Genomic DNA, 23,599 nt, shown 5'->3' with positions numbered 1-23,599 from the left:
CTTGGCTCTCTTGCAAGTGCAACTACAACCACAAATGCTTTTAAATGAGTGCTTTTAGAACCACAGCAATGTGCTTGTGGGCCTAAAAAATCCCATGCTTGTTTTTATCTTTAACATAAAGTTATCTGCTTTATAAGGGAGCAATTTGGGAAGAATGCTTCTCAGAAATGGAAAAATGCACGGCAGTGATAAAATCTAGGTCTCATGAGTAGGTGGCAATAGCCTCAGGCAGGATCTGCATGTCACGACTCTAATTACATAAATATGCAGTCATAGTTGATCTATATTTTGTTGGTATCACCAACAAACCAAGCTACAATATGAAATACTAAAGGGGAGGTCTTGAACGTGCCCTGCCTCAGTTGGTTCTTGTCAGATTTGATGTACAACACACTTTTTAATGGAAAAAGAACATAAATGACCAATAAAGTTACATGGACTTAAAATTCTTTAAAGGGTCTCCGTCTGCAGAACAGCAAAAGTAAATTTGGCATGTTTTACTTTTATAGCAACTAGGTTGGTTAAAGAACATTTTATTTAGTCAAATGCAAAGCTAAGAATAAAATAAAACAAACAAACAAACAAAAACATATACAAACAAAACAACAGCAATAATCATTCAACCAATGTTTAATTGATCAATTTGCAATCGCTACAGATAGTAGCTGTGATTCTTCTATACAATGGGACTCATACCGATTCATAAAACAATACCTTAAAGGGTTTTAGATTCAGATGGGTAAATAATCTTTTTGAATACTATTAAAACAGATCGCAGGCCTTTTTATTGATTACATTAGATCACACATTTACTGAGCAAACCTTCTCAAAGCACAAGATTGGGATCTCAACTAATAGGGATAGAGACAATGGTGGGTAGTTCTCCAATGGGTGGAGGGTTATATTTCTCAACACGCATAAGCCTACGAAGGATGTCATCTCGGTCCCTGGGCCAGGTGAAGATTTGTGTACTTAGAAGCCATGAAGGGACGTGGCACTGATGGACAGATTTAAGTCAGATATATTAAATATTACTCAGTACTGGTGTAAACTAACACATTTGCATATCATTGTTACTCATTTATAGAGCAAACAACCAAAATGTCTATCATCATTATACTTTACATTCAGACTTTTCAATTAAGTGACCACAAACACCCTTAACATCAAAGAAACAGGTCACCCCCCTAAAATCTACCATTACTCACATACAGTATGACTTCTGTGGAGGACAAAAAACTTTCTTTAAAGAATATCTCTGCCATTGTTTTTCATATAATGAACGTGAATGAAGACATGGGGGTTTAAGCTAAAAATAACAAAAAGCACAATTATGGGATCAAAAAAGTGGTCCAAAAGACTTTTTCGTTGTCTTCAAAAGCCTTCTGAAGTCATACGACTTCAACCTGACAGCCCAGATCTCATTCACTTTCATTAGAAAAAACGTGTTGTTTCCACAGAAGAAGGAAAAAGGAATTTGGAATGACATGAAGGTGGGTAAATAATTAATGAAATAACTTTTATTTATGGGCAAACTATTCAGTAAACAGGTTTAATAAAAAAAATAGTTTTACCTTCTTGGCACCAGGAAACACGATAGGGATAAATCTGTAATTCCTGGCCCCATTCTGAATGAATTCGTTTTGTAACTGCAGAACAAATCACAAAAAGCAAAATCTGAAAATACACCATTTACCCATCTTATCAAACAAAGATTTTTTTCTAACAAAGTTGTACCTGTTTGTGGATGTAGACAGTGTTGAGTGTCTCATCATTTTCCATGTAAAATGATGCACTGGTGACAATCTCATGGTACTTCGGACTAATGACTATGATGATCAGATAGTCTTTCTAGTGCATCCAAAAAACATTGCATTAGAGCTTGCATTAATAATCACATTGATAGTATTCAATATAGTGTTTCTTTTATAACCCATGAAATGCATAGAAGAAAGGTAAAAAAATGCTTGCAAATACTGTTTAATGCAGACAGAAAACACATTTTGAGAAAGTCACGTGGTGCCGGTAACATTTATTCACAAATAAATCGACCAATAATAACCATATTGGGAGAAAAGGCATTATAGATATTTATTTGAAAGTGAATACCTAACAGGATTGTCAACTGTATGTCAGGGACCAATCCTTGGCATTTAAGAACTTTAATGGTGACATTTCCAAAAGATAAATGATGTCGCAGATCTGAAAATGTCCTGAGCTTTGAATGAGTCTCGATACCCCCTTCATTTTTCAACAGAAGTAAGTGGCAGTATTACTCCATCCACTGTTTGTAATTCAATAGTAGGAGTATATGCAATAGACGGTTTCATCTTAACAACATAAACCTTACTGCGCATGTGCACTTTTGTGACCCCAACTTAACTTCTGGTACATATTCACAAACAAGAGTGCCTGTAGATTATTTCTGATAACATCAAAAGAAACCGAGGAGAACCGTTACTTGGCTAAACTTGTCTCTCCAATACTTTTAATTTAGACTCTGATACCAAGCTAGTTGTCAATGTACCATACGGTTTGTTTAAATGAGACCAAATACAGGACCCATTCAAGAATTGTTTATTTAATAAAATGAACATACAACTAAATTCAACTATTTGTTTATTTAATACAATTATTATACAATAACATAATAATACAAATTAATATTAACATAAATTAAATAAAATATAAATAGTTATATTATTAGACACTGGCCAAACACAAACCGGAAGTTAACTGGGGGTCAGGCACGCGCGTGTCCGATGAGACGGCCTATACAAGTTCTCCCAGCCTGCACCCAGCTTTAAAGCCCCAGTGAAATCAAAATTAACGTTTTTTTCCTTGTATTAAAAATAAGTTAGTCATAAGGACGTCAATAAATTGATATGCTCCTCCGCGCTGACAAAATTCCCATTTAGAAGATATAAACCTTCAAAACTGACAGTCTGACACGTGCGCTCAAAATAATCCAGAAATTCCATGACATCGCGCTACACGTCAGGCTCTCGTCAAAGTTCTCGTCCATTCAAATCCGCTTTAGAATCCGAAGAGTCCAACCCCCTTCACTATGAGAGCTGCGGAAGCAGTGCTTCAAATAAGCCACTTGTTCGAACATTTATTATGTCCTTCATGGTGAATGACGCATGGGAGATGGGGGATGATCCAGACAGTGTAACCATTAACATTAAAGTCTTAATTTCACGTTAGTGTCACGCAAGCGGTTGCACATGAGTGTCCTCCGGTTCAGATTCCTATCACACGCGCAAATCCGCTGAGAAAACAAAGCGTATCTGACCCATTTCAAGTCTACACAGAATGTTGTATGTTAAGGCTGGAAGAGATCGGACATCACAGCCTTGATGAGTAAAGGAGAAGACAAACGCCAGTGTCACTCACCAACGTAAATAACAAGCTTCAAATGACACATCACTGGTAACACTAATCTTCCTATAGACTCTTTTCAATAGACTTTTACACCACTGTGGCTATTACATTGCTAAATGCAGCTTTGCCAGGCTGACTGTGTGCCGTACGCACACGTCGAAGCGCTATTGGTTATTTTAAAAGGGGGCGACGGGATCACTTGTTATGTCTCGCTCTCTCTGCATTTTTCAGTTGAAATTACGTCAACACATCAAATAATGCTGCACGTTCCAAGGCATTGCAGTGGTGCTTTAAGAACTCCAGACTCTTAATTATAACATTGGAATCAACATTTGAAACCATTTTTGTTTAGAAGACAAAGGGACAAATATAAACTCTCAATAAAAATGTATTGCAGTTCCATACAGATGACACATGCCTTCTCACCAGGATTCAACCAGAAAAGCGAAAAAAATTGCAGCGGAAAGGTCACACCAAGACCAAAGACAAAAAAAATCACTTTGAAATTTCTTACACTTTACAGTAATTCAAAGTATAAGCCATTTAAAAGCAATCAGGGCCAAGAATAGACACAATGAGTAAACCGTAAACAAGGGTACCACCTTTTTTAACAAAACATATCTTACTAATAAAATATCCAAATAATATGGATTCTACGGAATCTGGCATTTGGGGAATATTAATCAAAAGAAAACCTCACAACCTTTGCATTTAGTGATCAGAAATTAAACCATAAAATTTTGCCTATGAACTTTTCTTTATTTTAAGACCATCTGACTTAAAATAATTTCGCTGAGACTTGCCAACAAATGTGAAATTCACTTTTGCCATTTCACGTCTACCTATCCATGTTCTCACTGCCGTGAGCGATCACAAAGACAAATGAACTTCCCTGTACTATGACAGCTGTGTGACAAATGTAGTACCACTAAAAAAAAAAGCACGATTGTGCAAGCGCAGAATTCATCAAAGGTTCTGTACTCTATAATCTGCATGTTAAATCTGCAATTTATATTCAAATTTTTTGTTGTTTGCCTATGGCATCTGATAGAGCATTAAGACCCTGAAGGCAAACAACAAAAAATGGTATGTACACTCATGGCATGTTGTAAAATTTAATCTCCATTATCTCTACAACGAAATATCAGATGACCAGAAAGTGTTTTTTTTTCTCTTTTTTTATATTGATGTCAAAGAGCCTGGAGACTGTACACTGTGAGTTTATAAAAGTTTATAAATGTGTGATATGAATAAACGGTTCTAAATAGTCGCCACACTTGAAACGAGAGGAGGCTTGGATCTGGAAATCCTTACATCACGACTTAACCAGATATGCACAGCAAGTGATGGCTCAGACTAAAATACAAAAAGCTTTATTTGTTTAGGATTAAAACATTTGCTGAATTAATGAAACAAATACATTTATTTTACACCTCGCCTTTGCCTATAAAAGTTCATAATGTCAAAATCTGTCAACTCCAGCACTTCCTGAAATATACACACAGACACATGACACAAAACCTCTATATGAAAAGTTTTTTCCAAAAAAAATATGATTCATTTCGTCCCTGAACAGGTACTTATATCCTTACGGTTTCAAATAAAGTTAGACTCTTGATATAAACAGAAGCACCTGACGACCCATAGCAGAACATCTAAGATATCTACTTACCTCATTTATGTATCGCTCCATGAAGTCAATCTTGCTTATGCTTTTAAACTGCTGCTCAAACATGTCAATCTAAAACAAATGACCAAACACAGAAAATCAGAGAGAATGACTTTTTGACAAACTCAGGTAACGTTTGGAATGGACTGCTTGTCTCACGTGAGTATAGAAGCCATTGTGCCTCAGTAGCGCCACAAAGTTGATGATCTCTTTGACGTGCTTTTCACTGTCTGCTTCATAAGTAACAAACACCTTCCCTGCAACAATAGAGCAGGACAGAAAACATTGGAACATAATCCCATTAACAGAAGAAAAACCTCAACTTGAAACTAGTATGAATTATACATATTATTTAAAAAACACACATCAACAAACATACTATTAGGATTAGACCTAATAGTATACAACTTACAACAGCATGTTGACATGATGTGACATTTTTTGATTTACTAGCACACATTTGGCTCGCATTTCACATTCTTCAGGTGTTGGGCAACACTGAACATTCTGTCTATACTCACTTTGCTCCAGGGACAGAGGGGTTGTGCTTGGGGTTAGTTTAGTTCGAGGATGCGAAGAGGTGTGGCCACTGTGAAAATTGGACATGGAAAAAAACTCAAAATACAAAAAGTTTGCTGGGAAAACCGGTTAAATATGATTTTCAGAGACTACACGTTTCCCAGTAAACTCACCACTACTGCACATTACCTGGGAGTGAACTCGGAGCAGAACTGCATGCTGTTTTCAGGGCCTGTTAAACAAGGATGAATTAATTGTGTGGTTTAGAAAATGTACAAACAAGGGCTGTTATTGATTCATCATTTTAAATCAAATGAATGATGCTGATTAATTATTCATATTTATCCATTAAACTGTACTGACAGGTCGGTGTGCATGATTAAACATGTACATCTTTTTTATATAATCAAATATGTCGAATTACAGGCCTTGTGCAAACATAAAATGGCAATTACTAAACAAGTTTCTCATTCAAATATTTAATCTTCTGGCAGAAAGTTGGCCGCTTCTCGTAGGAATGCCGAAAGCCAAAACTGCCAACTCACCATTCAGTTCTGCCATTTAGTCTGGTTTGTACAGGTTGGATTGGTTTGCTGTAGCCATAACAGCAACCCCATGATAAAGATATAATCCTTCATGACTAGTTTATCCAAAAATAAAAATGTACTCACCCACTTGTCATTTCAAACCTGTATGAGTTTCTTTCTTCCGCAGAACACAAAAGAAGATATTTTAAAGAATGTTGTTATCTGGCACCCATTCACTTGCATTGGTTTTGTGTCCATACAATAGAAGTGAATGGGTGCCGTTGCTGTTCGGTTACCAACGTTCTTCAAAATATCTTATGTTCTGCGGAAGAAAGAAAGTCATACAGGTTTGAAATGACAAGCGGGGGAGTAAATGATGACAGAATTGTCATTTTTGGGTGAACTATCCCTTTGAGAACGAGGAGTTATGTTGATTTTAAGCATCTTTTCACAATATTGATTAACCTCCACAATTTCTACAAGTTCAAAATAAGAAACCCATTTGGAATCCAAGACTAGACTTACGTGAAGGCCAACAGGGCGTGTGATAATGCTGTCTGTGATAGGAACCCTGATCCATATGACTCGCCTCCGGAGGGTACCGGCTACAGCAGGGTGGCCTGTGGGAGGGGTAGGCGTGCGGGGGAATGTAGTAGCCGTGCGGTGCGAAGGCATTTGGAATAGAGCGCAGCGAGCGAGGCTGTTCCAGACTCAAATCTCCCTGACTGTGCCCGTCTGGAGAGCAGGAGTAACAGGAATCACCACGGTAGCTTCTGTAATTTCCAGAAACCAAGCAGGAAGGAGGGTTGCTACTGGGGCATTCCATTGAACTGCTGCCCAGTGAACTTAAGCGGGGCTGATCCCTGTCGTGCGGCTCCAGGGTACTCATACACATCTCGGTCTGACTGGGAAAGGGCGTCTGGGGACTGTAGCCAGAGGGGAGACCCAGAGGGGGCTGGTATGTGCTGTAGCTACACCGGTTGGATCTGTAGTTGATGTTTTTGCCTCTGTAGGTATTTGGGAAGTCAGCCTGGGAACTGAGGGAGGATTCGCAGTCCGACACGCAGGAGTCAGCATGAAAGAGTTGGGAATCGGTGGTGTCCGAGTCGCAGACAGTGTCGTCAATGTTGGTTTTATTCATAGTCTCGTCGTTCTCTTCCGGAACGTTAAAGGATTGTAAACTGTAGTGGTCAATGGAGGAAATGTACCAGGATATTGAAAAAAAAAACAAGTTTACAAATTCAGATTTAACCTATTTGAGTAAAATAACTAGTATTAAATGAAACAAAACGTGGAAGTGTGAAGAGTTTATCGTACAACAATAGACAGTGACACAGGCTGTGGCCGGAATACGAGAATCGCAAGACAAGTTCAAATCTACTATTGATTTTCAAGGTATCTTACATTTAAATGAATCCCCAAAAGTATCTGTACACTTTAACCACACTTTTACATGTATAGACACTATTGCATTATAAAACAAAAATCACACCATGAGGCACAACACAAGAACACATTTAAAGGTCCAGTGTATGAAATTTAGTGACATCTAGTGGTGAGGTTGCGAAGTGCAACCAATGGCTCACTCCACCGCTCACCCCTCCCTTTTGAAGCACTACGGTGGCTGACACGGGAATAAGATGTCACGTTTTCGCTTCTTTGCAGAGGGAGAACGTATTTACGAAACGTGCCCTGTAGAGCAGTTTGTCCGTTTAGGGCTACTGTAGAAACAACATGGCGAATTCCATGTAAGGGGAACCACGGTGTATGTAGATAGAAATGGCTCATTCTAAGGTAATAAAAACATAACGCTTCATTATGTAAAGTCTTTATACATCTGAAGACATAGTTGTATTTTATATTACATTTCTGTCAATAGATCCTCCAAAAAATTACACACTGTACTTTCATGCAAAATAGAGTCCTCCACCACTAAAAATCACTGGTACCAGCTGGGTCATTGCACAATTGTTAAGAGAAATGAAAAGGCAAAAATAGAGGAAAAGATCTAGCATCACCAGCAATTGATTTGATATTTTGTTCTTTAATGCAATGACATGCATTTTCTGTCACTGTATGTGATGATTTACTGTAAGTTGGACAGCCTGACTGATGATGGAAGTCAAATCAATTAGATACAGAAAGTCTACTTTTATTTACGTGTTGAAAACATCCAAAAGAAATAATAGTTGAAGTAAAATAAATACAGTTTCATGGTTGGTATGAAACATGTAAAACAGATATCGGTAGGTGAGCCGAATAGTTCATTTTGGACCCTGAACATAATCTTGATAGATTTCATGTCATTTTGACATGTTTTATTTACCTATAAGCAGCTGATGAGCAGTGCAGGGAAGACATCATCCTTATGAATACAAATGAGCTGCGTCCATTTCAAATGCCCAGTTTGCACACAAATCTGCAATAAATTATGAATAAGTTAAGAAACACTGTGGTATTACAACTGTATATGTTGTTCTTTCAAGAGCAATTCAATATTCAAGTACATGCATGTCTTGACACTTGAGGAGTCTTGACTGATGATTCAAAGTTGACATTTAGGAAAAAGCAACCACCTTTGGCTACTGAAACCACAACTGTGTTAAGGGGATTTTCTGTTATTCTTGAAATGTAGTTACAGTATGAAATACACATCAACGGAAAAACCTAAATAAATGAGACATTATGGGAAATCACGAGTAGACATTCAATCTATTAAAAGCAGAGGTTGCATGTAAGTTATAACATATGCAATAAGTTTGAGTACCAAAATATTAATTACTGTCTAAAATACACTTAAGAGTATATGGAAACTGTATATTTGTACTTTTACAAAAGCACGATAGTTTCTGTCAAAAACAGTTTGTCAAAAAGTTTCTGTAGCCTGCTTTACTCCTGTGAAATCTAAATATGTGAAAGTAGAAGTAGGCTATACAACAGTAGTGTTTTGTGTCTGGTAAAGTTTCTTAGGGTTATTGCTGATGTTCTTCTAAATAATAAATATCAATTCAAGTGTCATCTATCGCTAATGTATTTTGTTCTGGCTGTAAAACTGTCAAAAAATTAAAAAAAATACTTAACACTTTTTTAACAAGTAAAAACACTTTATTAACCTAATAAAGTATAAAGGCAAAATGGTTGAAACGTGACGACATGTTTAAAGTTATTGTTCAAGTTGTTCAAACAGAACCTTTAACAGTTCCATGATAAGAATCTCTTCGCTGACGTATAACACACAAACATGTATTTTAAAACACGTACATACCCATCGGCTTATCAGAAGATTGACATGAGTAACGTTAAATGGTTTAATTCCGACCGATCTAAAGACACTGTACAGAAGAGATTGACACTGATCGAGCGGCTGGAAGTCTCACACAAGTGCAGTGCGTGCGTATCTGAACACCTGAGAATTCACCGCACAGGCTCCGCCTACTTCCAGGAAACACACACCAGTTATTAGTGCACTTGTTTATCAGCAGAGGTGGGTAGAGTAGCCAAAATCTTTACTCAAGTAAAAGTACAAGTAACTAGAGAAATTGTTACTCAAGTAAAAGTAAAAGTCACTATTTTAAAATTTACTTGAGTAAAAGTAAAAAAGTATGCAATGAAAAAACTACTCAAGTAGCTAGTTACTTAGTTACTTTGTATCTGATTATATAGGCCTACTACATAAAATTAATATTAACGCCAATATTTTAATATTACATTTTAATCAATATTTTTAATTATCATAAGCAGATATCTTTGCAATATACTAGAGAGACTAAAGAATAGACAAACACAGAAGAGACAAGCATTTCTGTAAATTTAATCTAGTCCTGATGTCAATGTAGTTTACACAACTTATTTAGAATACTAGACCATGTCAAACTAAAGCATGAACTAAACTCAGAGCATTTCCTAAGATGATCTAGAACATCTGCAGTGCTCTCTTGAATGAAATACACACTTCTGAACAAAGCTCATGTTTTCTCGTGTTGTGTCACGTGTGTGTTGTGAAACGCTCTTACTTGTAAACAAACAGTAAACAGTGAACCACACGCCCATCAACACGTTTTCTTCCTTCTGTTCTTCAAATGTATATTTCTGCAAGCCCACGTCTCTGTGTCTGACAGGTAACGCGCATGTTGCGGTGTCTGACGAACAGGTCACGCGGGTGCGCGCATATGGCGGGCATATATCACCGCTGGCAAACAATATGACACATTTGCAGTTTTGATTGTATAGATATAGATACATATCCACTTCATCCAACGCTCTTTGTGTTCTGCGTGTTCTTAAATTTCGCGCTACGAGGAGTGAGTAATCCTGCTTCAGATGATTCAGATCGTGCTGCGAACTGAACAAATCATTTGAACTGATTCATTAGCCTATTCAAGTGGTTTTGCCCATTGTTCAATTAATGCTTTCAAAAGAATCGACTCAAAAGAATCGATCACTCGGGAATGCCCGTAAAAAGAGACGACGACCTTGAAATAAACAACGCGTTTTAAAAAGCATATTTTAAAATGAAGGAATGAAGGAACGTCACGCAATGTAAGTTATGTAACGAAGTAAAAGTACAGATTTTCTATTAGAAATTTACTCAAGTAAGAGTAAAAGTACACACTTTTAATTTTACTTAAAAAGTACATTTTTTTCCAAAATGTTACTCAAGTAAATGTAACGAAGTAAATGTAGCGCGTTACTACCCACCTCTGTTTATCAGCTTACAACAATAATAAACGATTCGCCTCTTTCAACAATTTTACAAGTTTGGTCCAAATCCCCAAATGCTAAATATTACTTTAAGGACGTAATACTTTTGAAAGTGATCCAAACTTTACATTTTTATTTTTAAAATAAGTTGTCTTTCTCAATTTCTGCTGTTTTATATTTATATTTCAATACTTTCACTAAATGTTCTATTTACAGAAAAAGGCAAATAAGAACTATTGATAACAACAGCAGGTATAATAAATAGTAAGATGGAAAAGTATCATTAAAAAAAAAACTGTGTTGTTGTTTGGTCATAGAACATGGTCTCATCTGTTGGTCAAGGGACAGAAACCCATGGGACATTTTATTTATTCCACGCATATTTACAATCATATTAAATAAAACAAACTTTAAAAAAAAAAAAAATTGCATAGAAAAAAACATTATCATTGCATATAAAATCAAGCTACACAGATACAATTTGTTTATTGAGAGAGTAAATGCTACAGTTATTACTTGACAATCACTAAAGAGTGCTAAGAAACCCCAGTGTTGTATAATAGCTATACAGTACCTTCAGAACTTACGTCATCAGGCACAACTAAATAAAGAACTTGTACATTTCTTAAGCCTACACAGATACTAAAAGTGAATTCACCAGAGGCAAATTGATGTGTGCAGTCACACGCAGAAACGCAGGAAGAGTTCTGTCAAGTTAATGAAATTACACATTTAGAGGCATTGACTTTCCTTTGGTTCGCAAAGCAAGACTCCAACCACTTTTTCTTTACAAGAATAGCCTGAGGGTACTGACGCAATACATCTTGCAGTTCCTGAAACGACAAACAAGAATTATGATACTAATGTTGTTCAGAGGCGTAATAAATCTATTTCAACAACAGTTACAATTGCATAAATAATGTTATAAGGCTTAAATAAGAAATTATGAATATAAAAATATGAAATTATACAAAAAAATGAAACTAAATTATGAAATGTCTGCTCTATTTAGAAACAAATTTAAAGGCTGGTCGGATGTTTCATTTCATTCACACAGAATCAAGACAGTGTCAGAAACGCCTCAACCAAGTGGGGACAGCAAAAAATGTACTCAAAAATATTTTGGATTGTATACCTGTGCATGAAAAGGGCTGTCCACCTCTCCTACAATGTGAGTAACGTGCGAGCTCATGAGATCCTCTTCATCACCGTCATACGTGCAGCCATGTTAAGGTATAAACAATCAATAGAGATATGATGGCATAGTCGAGTGGAGTGGATAAACATCCAGACTGGCAGCATGTCAGGTTGTAGGTTCAACTTTATGAACCATCATTATTTGTGCTTTTAACATTCTTATGTACAGTACACTAACATGCAGGTAAAAGAACAGGATGCAACATCACACAACACTGTTCTTTCGCAAAAAACATGAAAGGATATGTGATCAAGTACCGGGCGAGCTTCTTCTTTTCTGTAGCAGCCATGTTGTAGAAGTAGACATGGACACCTCTCATAAAGTCAGCCAACCCCGGTGCACTATGACCTTTTTGGGACGTAACCGAGAGCTCTGGTGACTTTTTTGAGCCTTTACTGTCACCAGAAGGACTGTGGGAGTGTGGGGACCCGGCAGGTGATGATGCTACCGGAGCACAGGCTGAATGTGAGGTAGATGGAGAGGTTGTAGATGTAGTGGAAGCTTTTGTGGAGGAGGCTCGGCTGTAATAGTAGCTGAAAATCAAGTCAAGGATGTTGACACACTATCAAATTGTATACTGCAATTTGTCAAATGTATTAATAGTGCAATAAAGTATTTTAACTTTATAAGTAAGTAAAGTAAACTATATATCTAGCCATTGAAAAAATTATATTCTTAATTTTCGTAACATCATATTGTAAATAGCAAGTTGGTTTACTAAGGTTTTATAACTTTACATAGAAATACTCTTCCAAGGTTGGATACATTGACGTAGGGATGCCTTTGGAGGCCAGATGCTTTCGTATGAGTCTCTCTGTACCGTACCAGTTGAAGCCTTTAGTGGAGTGGCCAATCCGAGGCAGATGGACACTTGCTATTAAAAAAAAAGAGTTAACTAGCAAATGACCACACAAATGCACGAATAAGCCCTTGTTACTGTATATGAAATACATTCCTAGCAGATTCTTAAAACGCCATGTGAAGTAAATGATATTATATAGCATACCCTTTTTTTGTTTGGCAAATCTATAGATCTTCTTGAGGGCCTCCTCCAAAGCGGTGAGTCGAATGCCTGATAGGTTGTTGGCTTTATCTCTCTGCTGGGCAACTATTAATGCCAGCTACAGAAAAAAGCAGACGGATCATTAAAAAATGAACGGTTAAAATAATTAACAGCAATAAATTAAGTAGCAGACAGTGTGCTGACTTACATAGTCTTTTCCGCTGAATCTGGACTGCTTGTCATCAATAGGAAAAAGCAGAACATTCCCCAGCTCTAAATCTGAAAAAAAGATCAACAGATCATTCATATTGCATTTTGTTACCATAAAATATTATACCGATAAATCATTGTTAAAGAGTGCATTTTGCATATGCTGTAATTACTATATATGTTGTTATAGACTAATCATAATATATGAATTATATAATGATTTTCAACTAAAAAACAAACGGCCATGGAATTCTTACCCCCGAAATGTCGCATTATAAAATGCAGAGTTCTGATTGGAGGAACATAAGATTTTAAATGCACACCTGGCTTAGCATGTACTGTATTAGTGACCAATGCTTCAATGCTGCCTCGCAAATTGCAACCGGCCTACAGAAAATGAACTGTTTATTCAATTTATACTGTATGTCATTTGGTAACACTGTGTACTTAATATTATTGTCATTTATCGTTGCAGCTGTCATTTTATAAAAGCCCTGCTTCTATCAACTTTCTTTATTCATGGTAAATTCACAAGAACACATGGCCTACCATAGCTTATTGCTTTAATGAAACATTCATAAATGCACACACATTTGTGTAATTTGCTCATTATGTGACACATTTACCGTCTGTTTACAGTAAGCCGTTCTCAATAGTAAGATAACAGCTTTAAAGCACTGACGTCACAACAATTTTGAAACTCAAAATTAACACTCGGGTTACTAAACCAATGCTGACAGTTTTACGCAAGTCGGCTTGAAAGCAACATTACAAAAATAACTGAGCTGAACTGATCCTGTGAACTGATCCGAACAGATACTGACGTCAGTTTGGAATGTTTGGAATGGTAGCGCATCAGTTGGGCCTGTCAGAGCAAAGTGAAGAAGGTATTTCACCTTTCATGTCACCAGCCAACTCGTACTGCTTGCTCGGCTCATCTGATCTGAGCTCCAGAGCGGTAAACAATCCTCCTCTTCCCCAGTGTCCAGAGTCATCTACACAAAATACACACATACACAGGTAAGGTGTGTGATATCCCTGCCAATAGTGTCACCAAGCGGAATTGTAAAGTGATTCAAAGCTAATTACTAATGACTTACCTACTAGAGACTTATTTTGTCTTTGAATGTTAAGCTAGGATGTGAGAAATGTATTAAAAAACCTTCAGCTTTAACTACATTGGGATCGTTTTAAACAGGGTATATCTGTTAACATTTCATTTGGAACAATCGATATGTTGACAGTGGTCTTCTGTCAGCGTAATATCCCTGCTACTGGCTATCTTGAACAAAGCATTGATAAGAACTTTTTATTAGAGCCATACCAACACAGTGCACAATGATAGCATCCTCTCGATCAGCCTGAGGGTGGGTCACATCACCCAGCACATAGCGAATGGCTGAATGATCTGAATCAGTTGAGCTCAAGCTGACATCTTCATCTTCATCAGGTTCCATATCTTCCCCCTCGCTGTCGACGCAGGGCAAGCACAGTGATCTGTAGCCACATGAGTCCCACCAAGCCATTCTTTTATCGAAAAACACACACAAAGATACATGATCACACACAGTCCTTAGACTGGACCTCCACAGAAACAAACCTGTCATATATAAGCAATGAATGACTACCAAGTTCAGAGTCTTACTTTTTTTTATGATTTAGTTCTTCCTGTTGTCTCTTCCTCTCCTCCTGTAGCTTCGCTCTCTTTGCAGCAGCCTCTTGTCCCTTCTGACGTCTCTGTTCTAACTCTTCATCGGTAAGAGGCCTTCTCTTCCTCCCTGGCTCGATTAGAGGCCCAGAAAGGGACACCTGATGGGCAGTGCCACATTTTAGACGGATGGACTAATGGATGGATTGATTCATCTTATAATTCGCTAGTTGCACAAGATGGTGCCTGTGAGCTTTTGAGACGCCAGGGTCGGCAGACTAATTTCCGGTCGTATAACACTGTATGGGAAAAGGAGGATTTTTGGCCGACAAATATGGGTGTTTTTTAGATAAAAAAAGAATAGATCCTCTTTACATTGCAGAGCACTTTGTTAAGCCAAAACAACTCGATAGGGTTATACGACCGGAAATTAGTCTGCCGAACCTGGTGTCCCAAAAGCTCCCCGGCGCCATCTTGTGCAACTAGCCCATTGTGGATGGATAGATAGATGGATGGACGAACGGATGAACTGATGGATGGATGGATCCATCTAATAATTCGCTAGTTGCACAAGATGGTGCCTGTGAGCTTTTGAGATGCCAGGGTCGGCAGACTAATTTCCGGTCATATAACACTGTATGGGAAAAGGAAGATTTTTGGCCGGCAAATATGGCTGATTTTTAGATAAAAAAGAAAAGAATAGATCCTCTTTACATTGCTGAGCACTTTGTTAAGCCAAAACAACTCGATAGTGTTATACGACCAGAAATTAGTCTGCCGGCCCTGACGTCGCAAAAGCACCCTGGCACCATCTTATGCAACTAGCCCATTGTGGATGGATAGATAGATAGATGGACAGACGGACGGACTGACTGATAGATAGATTCATGCAATAATTGTGGATGGATGGACTGATGGATTCATCTAATAATTGTGGATGGATGGATTGAGTCATCTAATAATTTGCTAGTTGCACAAGATGGCACTGGTGAGCTTTTGGGACGCCAGGGTCAGACTAATTTCCAGTCGTATAACACTGTATAGGAAAAGGAGGATTTTGGATGGTAAATATGGGTATTTTTTAGATAAAAAAGTAATTTATCAGCAAAATGACAGATCCTCTATACAGTGCATTGCTGAACACTTCATTAAGCCAAAACAACTCGATAGTGTTATACGACTGGAAATTAGTCTGCTGATCTTGCCTAGCTAACCGGCGCCATCTTGTGCAACTAGCCCATTGTGGATGGATGGATGGATGGACGGACTAATGGATTAATGGATTCATCTAATAATTATGGATGGGTGGATTCATTTAATAATTGTAGCGGATGGGCGGATTCATCTCATAATGGTGGATGGATGGACAGACAAACAGATGGATGGATTCATCTAATAATTGTGGATGGATGGACTGATGGATGGATTCATCTAATAATTGAGGATGGTTGGATTCAACTAATAATTGTGGATGGATGGACTGATGGATGGATTCAACTAATAATTGTGGCTGGATGTATGGATAAATAACAATTATATCTTTGCCAAAAACAACGTAAACTCTTCACTTCACATTACAGCAGTCGTGTTTACTAGGGTTGGGCGATGGAGGACGACATCGGGTAGTGCACGCAGTTATAAAGTCACGCGCATCTTCTTCATACAAGCGCCAGCTGCGCGGATATTAAGTCACTCATCTTCTCTATACATATGCGAGCTGCATGGATATTAAGTCGGTGCGTCTTCTCTATACATACACGAGCTGCATGGATAATAAGTCACGCGCGTTTACTCTATACATACGAGAGCTACGCAGTTTAAAAAGTCACAAGTAGGAATCACGATGCCGGCTCAACGTCTTTCAGCCATCGGCGATGGACGATGCCATCGTCTATCGGCCCAACCCTAGTGTTTACGCTACCCCAGCTTTATTTCGTAGAGAGCGGCCCTCTTTCCCAGCATCATCTAGTTCAGCAAGCTGCTTTTCAAGTATCAGTTCAAAGGTCTTCTCATCCTCTTCACTGGGGTCTTTAGAGTAGTCTCTCCCCTCAAAGAAGTACATGTGGTCTAGAAGTCAGGAAAGATCAACTCATTTAAAAATGGCAGTTAAAGTATGATCACTGCAGACAAGAGAGGTAAGGGTCTTACTTTGCCCCTCTATATCATCATCATAATCTTCCTCTTCATCACTCTCATTAGGTATGACATGCTCTTCATCCATAACCCATTGTCCGTTGCGGGACAATCCTAGAATCTGCCTGAGATCCACATCCTGAATAGAGCTCTCCTCTGATGACAGTAGCTTATCCACACCAAACTTCAGGATCTCACTCAACTAGAGTGGTGTCAAGATGTGAACATAAAATAATACTGAGAAAGGAGGACAATGTTTTTCTCAACAACTGTTTCACACGAAGTAAGGAAACCACAATTAGACACAGAGATATTAACCAGGATGCAGGATGTAACAGCACTGAATGTCAGATATAATAGAGATAAGCTACAGAGGTAAGCTGAAAAGCCAGATATGTGGACCTCTATGCACCTGAAGGCCAGCCGCTGCAGACTGAGCCTGGTCCAGCAGAGAAAAACGTCCCTCCTCAATCACTGTGTTTGTGAGACGTAGTTTAGAAACAGCACGAGAATAAATTATCTCCTCAACTGTATCTCTTCCAAGGAGGCGGATGACTTTAACAGCCCTGTGTGCAAAACAAAGATGAGAATTTAACAGTCAACACAGTCAGGTAGAGGAAAAGAATGTTCAACATTAACATTGAAATGTCTACTTTGGTCATGCATGCAGCGCAGTACCTTGTTTGTCCAATCCTGTGGGCCCGTGCTGCTGCCTGCAGGTCATTCTGTGGGTTAAAGTCACTGTCCACAAAGATCACAGTGTCTGCTGCTGTAAGGTTCATTCCAACCCCTCCTAAAAACAGGAAAAAACCCCATGGTTGTGTCACATGGTCTTTAAAGGGAGAGTTCACTCAAAAATAAAAATGCTGTCATCATTTACTCACCTTCGAGTTGTTCCAAATATATATAAATGTCTTTGTTCTGATGAACACAGAGAAAGGTATTTGGAAGAATGCTTGTAACCAAACAGTTCTCGGCCACCATTGACTACCATAGTAGGAAAAAATTACAATGGTTAGGGCTGTGCAATTAATCGAAAATAATTGTAATCGTCAATTTTGGCCTTCAACAATTACAAAAACAAAATAATCGAGGTAAAACGATTATTGTGCCACATTCCATTTTGCAAGGATCATCTCTTTTCTTGTGGTATAAATCCACAGCGCACCCCCTTCCTTTACAGTTGTTCAGCTGAGCTATTTCTTTACATTTATTTTTCAGTTGAAATCACAGTTTAAAAGCCAAGTTTTTTTATTTTTCTATGTCGTTTTAAAACTTAGTGAGTAATCATGTTAAATAATCGGGATCTCAATATTGGCCAAAATAATCGTGATTATGATTTTTGTCATAATCGAACAGCCCTAACAATGGTAGTAAAAAAGGGCCACAGAACGGTTTCACCTTCCTACATGCTTCGAAATTTCTTCTTTTGTGTTTAACAGAACCAAGAAATTTATAAAGCAATTTTTCCTACAATGTTGGCCAAGAACTGTTTGGTTACAAGCATTCTTCCACATATCTTTCTGTGTTCATCAGAACAGATTTGAAACAACTTGAGGGTGAGTAAATGAAGACAGAATCTTCATTTTTGGGTGAACTGTCCCTTTAAATATTTAATATAGTGAACAGTGTAACAGTAAGTCAACAGTATATAACAGTAAGTATAATTATATTATCAATGAACAAAAATGTCTACAATCTCTCTCTACACACCAAAGAGGATGTAATATATTTGTAACGGATTTGCACTACTGTTGCACTTCTGTGTGACGTCTAAATATTGGACTATCAAGCGCTTAGACTGGCACTGTAAACTCACCAGCTTTGGTACTGAGGAGGAATATAAACACATCTTTAGTGCTGAAGTTTTTAATAGCTAGGTTACATTCCTCTCCCCGGACAGAGCCATCCAGACGCTCATAACTGTAACCTACAAAAGTGAGAGACACCAATCAGAGCTGTCAGTTTCAGGGCCGGTAGCAAGTTAACGCACACGCAGCAGTAAACACAGGATGTGATACTGAACCCACATCAACTGCTCTAGATCAGGGGACTAGATTCCTAGAACACGTAGGGTACGGTTACATAAACATTCCATATTGAGAATACAATTTCCTTTTACAAAACAAACATAATTTCTCATAAGTGTCATTGTTAAAGGGGTCATATGGCGGAAGTACGTGTTTTTCTGTGTTTTTGGTGTGTTATAAGTTGCCCATGCATGTATTAGACACGTAAAATTGCACAAATGAAAGTGTGGGAACAAAAGATGCATTCTATCTAAAAGCGAATGCTCAACCAGACTTGCCTGAAATGCCTCGTGTAACCATACCCCGGCGAATCTACATAACTTCATAACATGATTTGACTAAGACCACCCAAATCTACACGTAGTTAAGGTGGGCTTAATTGTAAATCGCATTGTATCGTCTGTCAGTACAATTGCTTTGGAACCTGATGTTCTGAATATGGTAAGAGGCGTTACATTTCCATGAAATGCTTGCAGTATTTGACCAATCACTACGCACTGGTGAACTGGCCAATCATAGCACACCTCGCTTTTCAGAGCGATGAGCTTTGTAAAAAATCAGCGTGTTTCAGAGAGGCGGGGCAAAGAGGAGATACAAACATGCACGGTATGTGGAAAATACAATGTTTTTTAAACATTAAATGGTGTATACACATTGCGTTACATCTAAAACAAACAATAATATTCGTTTTAGCCGTGCAATATGACCCCTTTAAATGAATCCATTCCATTCTTCATTTAACTTTGTTATTTTCGTTTTTTTTGTTTAGGCTTTTGGAAGCAATTTATTTGGATGTAAAAGCAAGCACTTTAGTGGTCTGTGTAGTATGTCATAAGACCATAGAAATAAGTGTCCAAGTATGCCTTTGTACCTCTGTACTCCAAGTAATCTTGCAGAATATCCAGCATCCTGGTCATCTGAGAGAACAGAAGAACCCGGTGGCCCCTGAAAACAACAATCACATAATGACCCCTTCAACATCTCCAAGTCAAGTTAATGCATTTAATATTACAGTCAATGATGTTGAAAGATTCTTAAACACTTAATGAAACTATGATGTGTTATTTTACAATAAAATAATAAATAATAAAATACATTGATGCAGTGCAAATGACTATAATGTAATGAATGCAGAATGTCTAAATGTATCACTGTTTGACCTACAAACAACCTCAAGAAAATCTCAAGACATAAATGTTTGCGAAATGTTGCAAGTGACAGGAAGGAAGCTAGACTTTAAGACACACCCCTCCTGAAGGTACGCCAACATGGAGTCCAGCAAAGAAAGCTTCCCACTGGCCTCCACTAAATGCTCTCCCATCTCAAACGGTTCAGGCTCCACACCTTATATTAAAAAAGGGAGAAAAAAGTGATTTCAAATTACAAATGCAAAATTGTGGAAATGAATGGTGTGTTTAAGGTTAGAAAAAGATGGAGTCATTACCATCAAACAAGTAGGGATGATCCACACATTTCCTAAGCTGCATTAAAATGTTCAACAGTCGGGTCTTACTGCTTTGATCGGTCCTAAAGGCATCTGAAATGATACAAAACACTGCAGTAAACTCTGTTTACTAAAAAAATCTAATTTTGCCTGTTGTCGTCTAAGGTAGAGGAGCATTACCAATGTCTCTCGTCAGAATAGCTTTATAGTATCTCTTCTGAAGGGCAGACAGCCCGTGAAAAACCACAAGTTCTGTCTTCTTGGGCAGTTCGGCCGCCACCTCTGCCTTAACCCTGCGTAGCAGAAAGGGCTGGAGGACTTCATGAAGCTCATTGGCTGCAAGCAAAATGATCATATTACAAACTACAAAGTATACACAAAGCCCCAAATTGTTCATATTTAAGCGTCATCATCATAGTCTCTGGAATATCTGACAGGTTAGCCAAGGAGAGAGGATCTGTGCCATTCTTGTAGGTTATCTTATATAAAGGTATTACCTTTTACACCAGATCTTTTCAATGTCTCCTTGTAACTTGTAACCTCCTTGAAACCTTCGAACTGACAGTGCATTCAATGCTTTTTTAATTGATAACCTAGTGTACACAGCATGCATTTAGCTCATGCACAGACCACAACACTGATGTGAAAAGGTTTGATCAAAGACTGTCTGCAGCTGGTGCAGTTTGAAAGAGCCAGTTTGGTTATAGAATGCAATTGTTACTTTTGATTAAAACCAAACTCTGCAAAGATTTTCATGGCCATACCTAAAGAAGAGTCAGTCTGTACGTTTGCATAGGCAGTGACAAAGTCTTCAACATTGTCAGGAGAAAACACACTAGGCTGAATGAAATTGAGGAGAGAATAGACTTCTTGAAGGTTGTTCTGAATGGGAGTTCCTGTCAGAAGCACTCGAAATCCAACTGTAAACTGAGACATAGAAGTGTGCAGATAGCAGTTAATATCAGTGGTAGGTCATAAAGCAGAAATGAAGGGGTTAAAACACCAAATATATGTGAGACTAGCCTATTCCGTTCGTTTAACCTTTTTGAGGGTTTCGTGTAACAATGACTGCTGGTTCTTCAGCCTGTGAGCCTCATCTACAACTAAAATCTTCCATTTCCAACTGTGAAAAGAAAATGGTACGGTTAGCTAAATTATGCAGTAATAAGTCTATTGTAATGTGTCATACAGGTTCGGATTATATGTGCAATTTAGCATTTATGTACAAAACGCTGTGTGGAGCTGCAGATTGTTTCTATAGGTTCATCAAAACAATAAGATGATCACCTGTTTAAGTAGCTGGCATCTTTCAGGCACATCTATTTTATGATAAGGATGATAAAGTGTTTTATTCAAGCAATGACCTTTATGTTTTTTATTGTAACTACTATGCATTACATTCAAAACAGTGCACTAACCTCATAGGTGGTGAGAAGAACATGGAAGTGTCTGTCATTCCGGAGTTCCTTCTGGAGCTCCGCCCTTCTCTCTTTATCTCCAGTGTAACAGATCACGGAGAGACTGGGACAGAAACTGGGTGCAAAGAGAGAGGGAAACCCAAACTAAGCTATCATGTTAGCAAAATGTTAGATGGGTTGTTGTCAAATTTTTGGCTCTTGACCTTTCGGACATGATACAGATTTTAAATATTTATGTAAACGACATCAACAAACATTTGCCAGTTGCAGTACCTTTCTTCTCATATGCCCTTTTTATTACGCATTTTGTAGACCCTATAATTTTGGATAATACCCAGACACTACTCCACGGTTCCCAGGTTAAGCATTGGTAGGTCCAAAAAAGCATGCACAGAATAATAATAATTAAGAATATTAAAATACATATTAACATTTTTAAGTGTAAAAAATGCAATTGTGAATAATTTCCACGTTTAAAATATTTTTGTAGAATGACCCATATAGGTGAAGCACTCATATGCTGCTGTCTCCATCTAGTGACAATGACAGCGCATAGTCTTTCCGGCTGTTTGGAAATGCTGCTATCTGATTGGTCTCTTTCGCTAAAGCCCTCCCCCCACCTATCCTACAGTGATAAACAGTGAAGTCATAAACTCACGGGAGTCCGATATACTGTAGTACACTGGATTAGTCATTATTCAGGGATAACACATATTTACAGTTTCTCATTCCTGAAGTAACTGTTTGCAGTCCAATATTTGCTACCAAACTGACCACACAATACTGAGCTCTTTACAGTATACAGTATGAATTATCCATAACTTGAACTCCTTACCGTTCTAACTCTTGTCTCCAGTTCTCCAAAACAGACAAAGGGCACAGCACAAGGAACGGTCCATGCATTTGAAGGCATCCTCTGGCGTATGCCAGCAGAGAGATGGTCTACAGTAGAAGATAACTTCTCATTTATCTGATAACTGACAGTGTATGGCATTCTAACTTCTAACTAATATCTAATAACTGATTAAAAATAACTTGAGGATCATGAAATAAAATCTTAATAACTCATATAATCTTGGATTGAATCTCTAGCTAATCCAGGTAGTAATCTTATTCTATTCTATTACCAACCTGGCACGTCTTTCCCAGACCCATTTCATCACCAAGAATACATCCTTGCTGATTCTTCATACACTGTGAGAGCCATCTCACTCCATCTAGCTGATAGGACCTCAAATTAATAGCTGTTAGATGATCAAGGTGTTGTTAGTATCGTAAGTCTTTCAAAGTAGCCTATGTCAAAGGTCAATACTTTGCTGGTTTACATTAGAGAAATCTCTTGATAACTTACACACGCCTAGCCCCCATTTTCTCAAGTCATTCTCCGTAATTTCCGATTTGTCTTTTTCTGGTATGCTGTTTTTAACTGCTCGAAGGAACTTAGACATTGTTGTGGTTTAAACACGTATAATTTAAACGCTGTTATTTTAGGAAATTCATCGATTTGACTATTAATGTAAATTATGTGTTCAGCGCGCCAGCAGACTTTGAAGTGAACTTCAGCACTTCCTGCAATAGTAGGTAGGCGGGGACAAAGACAAATGTTGTCCAATAACTAGGCAGCGATGCAAACACGTGGCATCTAATTTAAAGGCGCCATTCCTAAATATACATATCAAAAACAAATGTCCCGTACAAAACCTTGCAAGACTCAG

General features: G+C 38.0%; 2 protein-coding genes across 5 annotated transcripts; both read right to left on the bottom strand.

Moving 5' to 3' along the window:
* Window positions 1–614: 614 nt before the first annotated feature.
* Window positions 615–10,571, bottom strand: traf3ip2l (TRAF3 interacting protein 2-like). 3 transcript variants are annotated; one of them, XM_057338697.1, is made up of 10 exons: window positions 10,113–10,571; window positions 8,426–8,518; window positions 6,625–7,280; window positions 5,762–5,804; window positions 5,575–5,642; window positions 5,213–5,310; window positions 5,057–5,125; window positions 1,738–1,851; window positions 1,575–1,649; window positions 615–997 (listed from the first exon to the last, which is right to left on the bottom strand). In XM_057338697.1, the coding sequence occupies exons 2-10, from the start codon at window positions 8,461–8,463 to the stop codon at window positions 848–850; spliced, it is 1,311 nt and encodes a 436-aa protein (XP_057194680.1). In that variant the 5' UTR covers window positions 8,464–8,518; window positions 10,113–10,571; the 3' UTR covers window positions 615–847. The 3 variants fall into 3 exon arrangements, with proteins under 3 accessions (XP_057194680.1, XP_057194679.1, XP_057194681.1); XM_057338696.1 differs by lacking the exon at window positions 10,113–10,571 and adding an exon at window positions 9,365–9,495; XM_057338698.1 differs by lacking the exon at window positions 10,113–10,571 and adding an exon at window positions 9,365–9,487 and having other exon boundaries at window positions 6,625–7,888.
* Window positions 10,572–11,111: 540 nt separating this feature from the next.
* On the bottom strand, window positions 11,112–23,455 carry chd1l (chromodomain helicase DNA binding protein 1-like). Of its 2 annotated transcripts, XM_057338717.1 has the most exons (25): window positions 23,236–23,455; window positions 23,016–23,128; window positions 22,720–22,826; window positions 21,885–21,999; window positions 21,754–21,785; window positions 21,508–21,589; window positions 21,231–21,393; window positions 20,647–20,802; window positions 20,467–20,559; window positions 20,270–20,366; window positions 19,894–19,967; window positions 18,812–18,922; window positions 17,671–17,785; window positions 17,405–17,558; window positions 17,008–17,194; window positions 16,781–16,926; window positions 14,857–15,020; window positions 14,536–14,738; window positions 14,108–14,206; window positions 13,210–13,280; window positions 13,005–13,119; window positions 12,764–12,872; window positions 12,247–12,531; window positions 11,936–12,020; window positions 11,112–11,633 (listed from the first exon to the last, which is right to left on the bottom strand). In XM_057338717.1, exons 1-25 carry the CDS (start codon window positions 23,330–23,332, stop codon window positions 11,511–11,513), a joined length of 3,096 nt encoding a protein of 1,031 aa, XP_057194700.1. In that variant the 5' UTR covers window positions 23,333–23,455; the 3' UTR covers window positions 11,112–11,510. The 2 variants fall into 2 exon arrangements, with proteins under 2 accessions (XP_057194700.1, XP_057194701.1); XM_057338718.1 differs by lacking the exons at window positions 21,754–21,785; window positions 23,016–23,128; window positions 23,236–23,455.
* Between the last annotated feature and the right edge of the window lie 144 nt (window positions 23,456–23,599).

The sequence above is a fragment of the Triplophysa rosa genome, linkage group LG7 (genome assembly GCF_024868665.1).
Source record: "Triplophysa rosa linkage group LG7, Trosa_1v2, whole genome shotgun sequence".
Taxonomy (NCBI): Eukaryota; Metazoa; Chordata; class Actinopteri; order Cypriniformes; family Nemacheilidae; genus Triplophysa; species Triplophysa rosa.
The sequence above is the reverse complement of the archived record's forward strand: the minus strand, read 5'-3'. Positions and strand labels throughout refer to the sequence as shown.

Coding starts and splice junctions, on each gene's coding strand:
- traf3ip2l (XM_057338697.1), bottom strand. CDS start 8,463: ATGATGTCTTCCCTGCACTGCTCATCAGCTGCTTATAG. Junction 5,643..5,761: donor TGCTCCGAGTTCACTCCCAG/GTAATGTGCAGT, acceptor CAATTTTCACAG/TGGCCACACCTCTTCGCATC. Junction 1,852..5,056: donor TGGAGCGATACATAAATGAG/GTAAGTAGATAT, acceptor TGGATGCACTAG/AAAGACTATCTGATCATCAT.
- chd1l (XM_057338717.1), bottom strand. CDS start 23,332: ATGTCTAAGTTCCTTCGAGCAGTTAAAAACAGCATACCAGAAAAAGAC. Junction 20,367..20,466: donor TCATCCCTACTTGTTTGATG/GTAATGACTCCA, acceptor TTTTAATATAAG/GTGTGGAGCCTGAACCGTTT. Junction 13,120..13,209: donor GATTCAGCGGAAAAGACTAT/GTAAGTCAGCAC, acceptor TTTTTTCTGTAG/CTGGCATTAATAGTTGCCCA.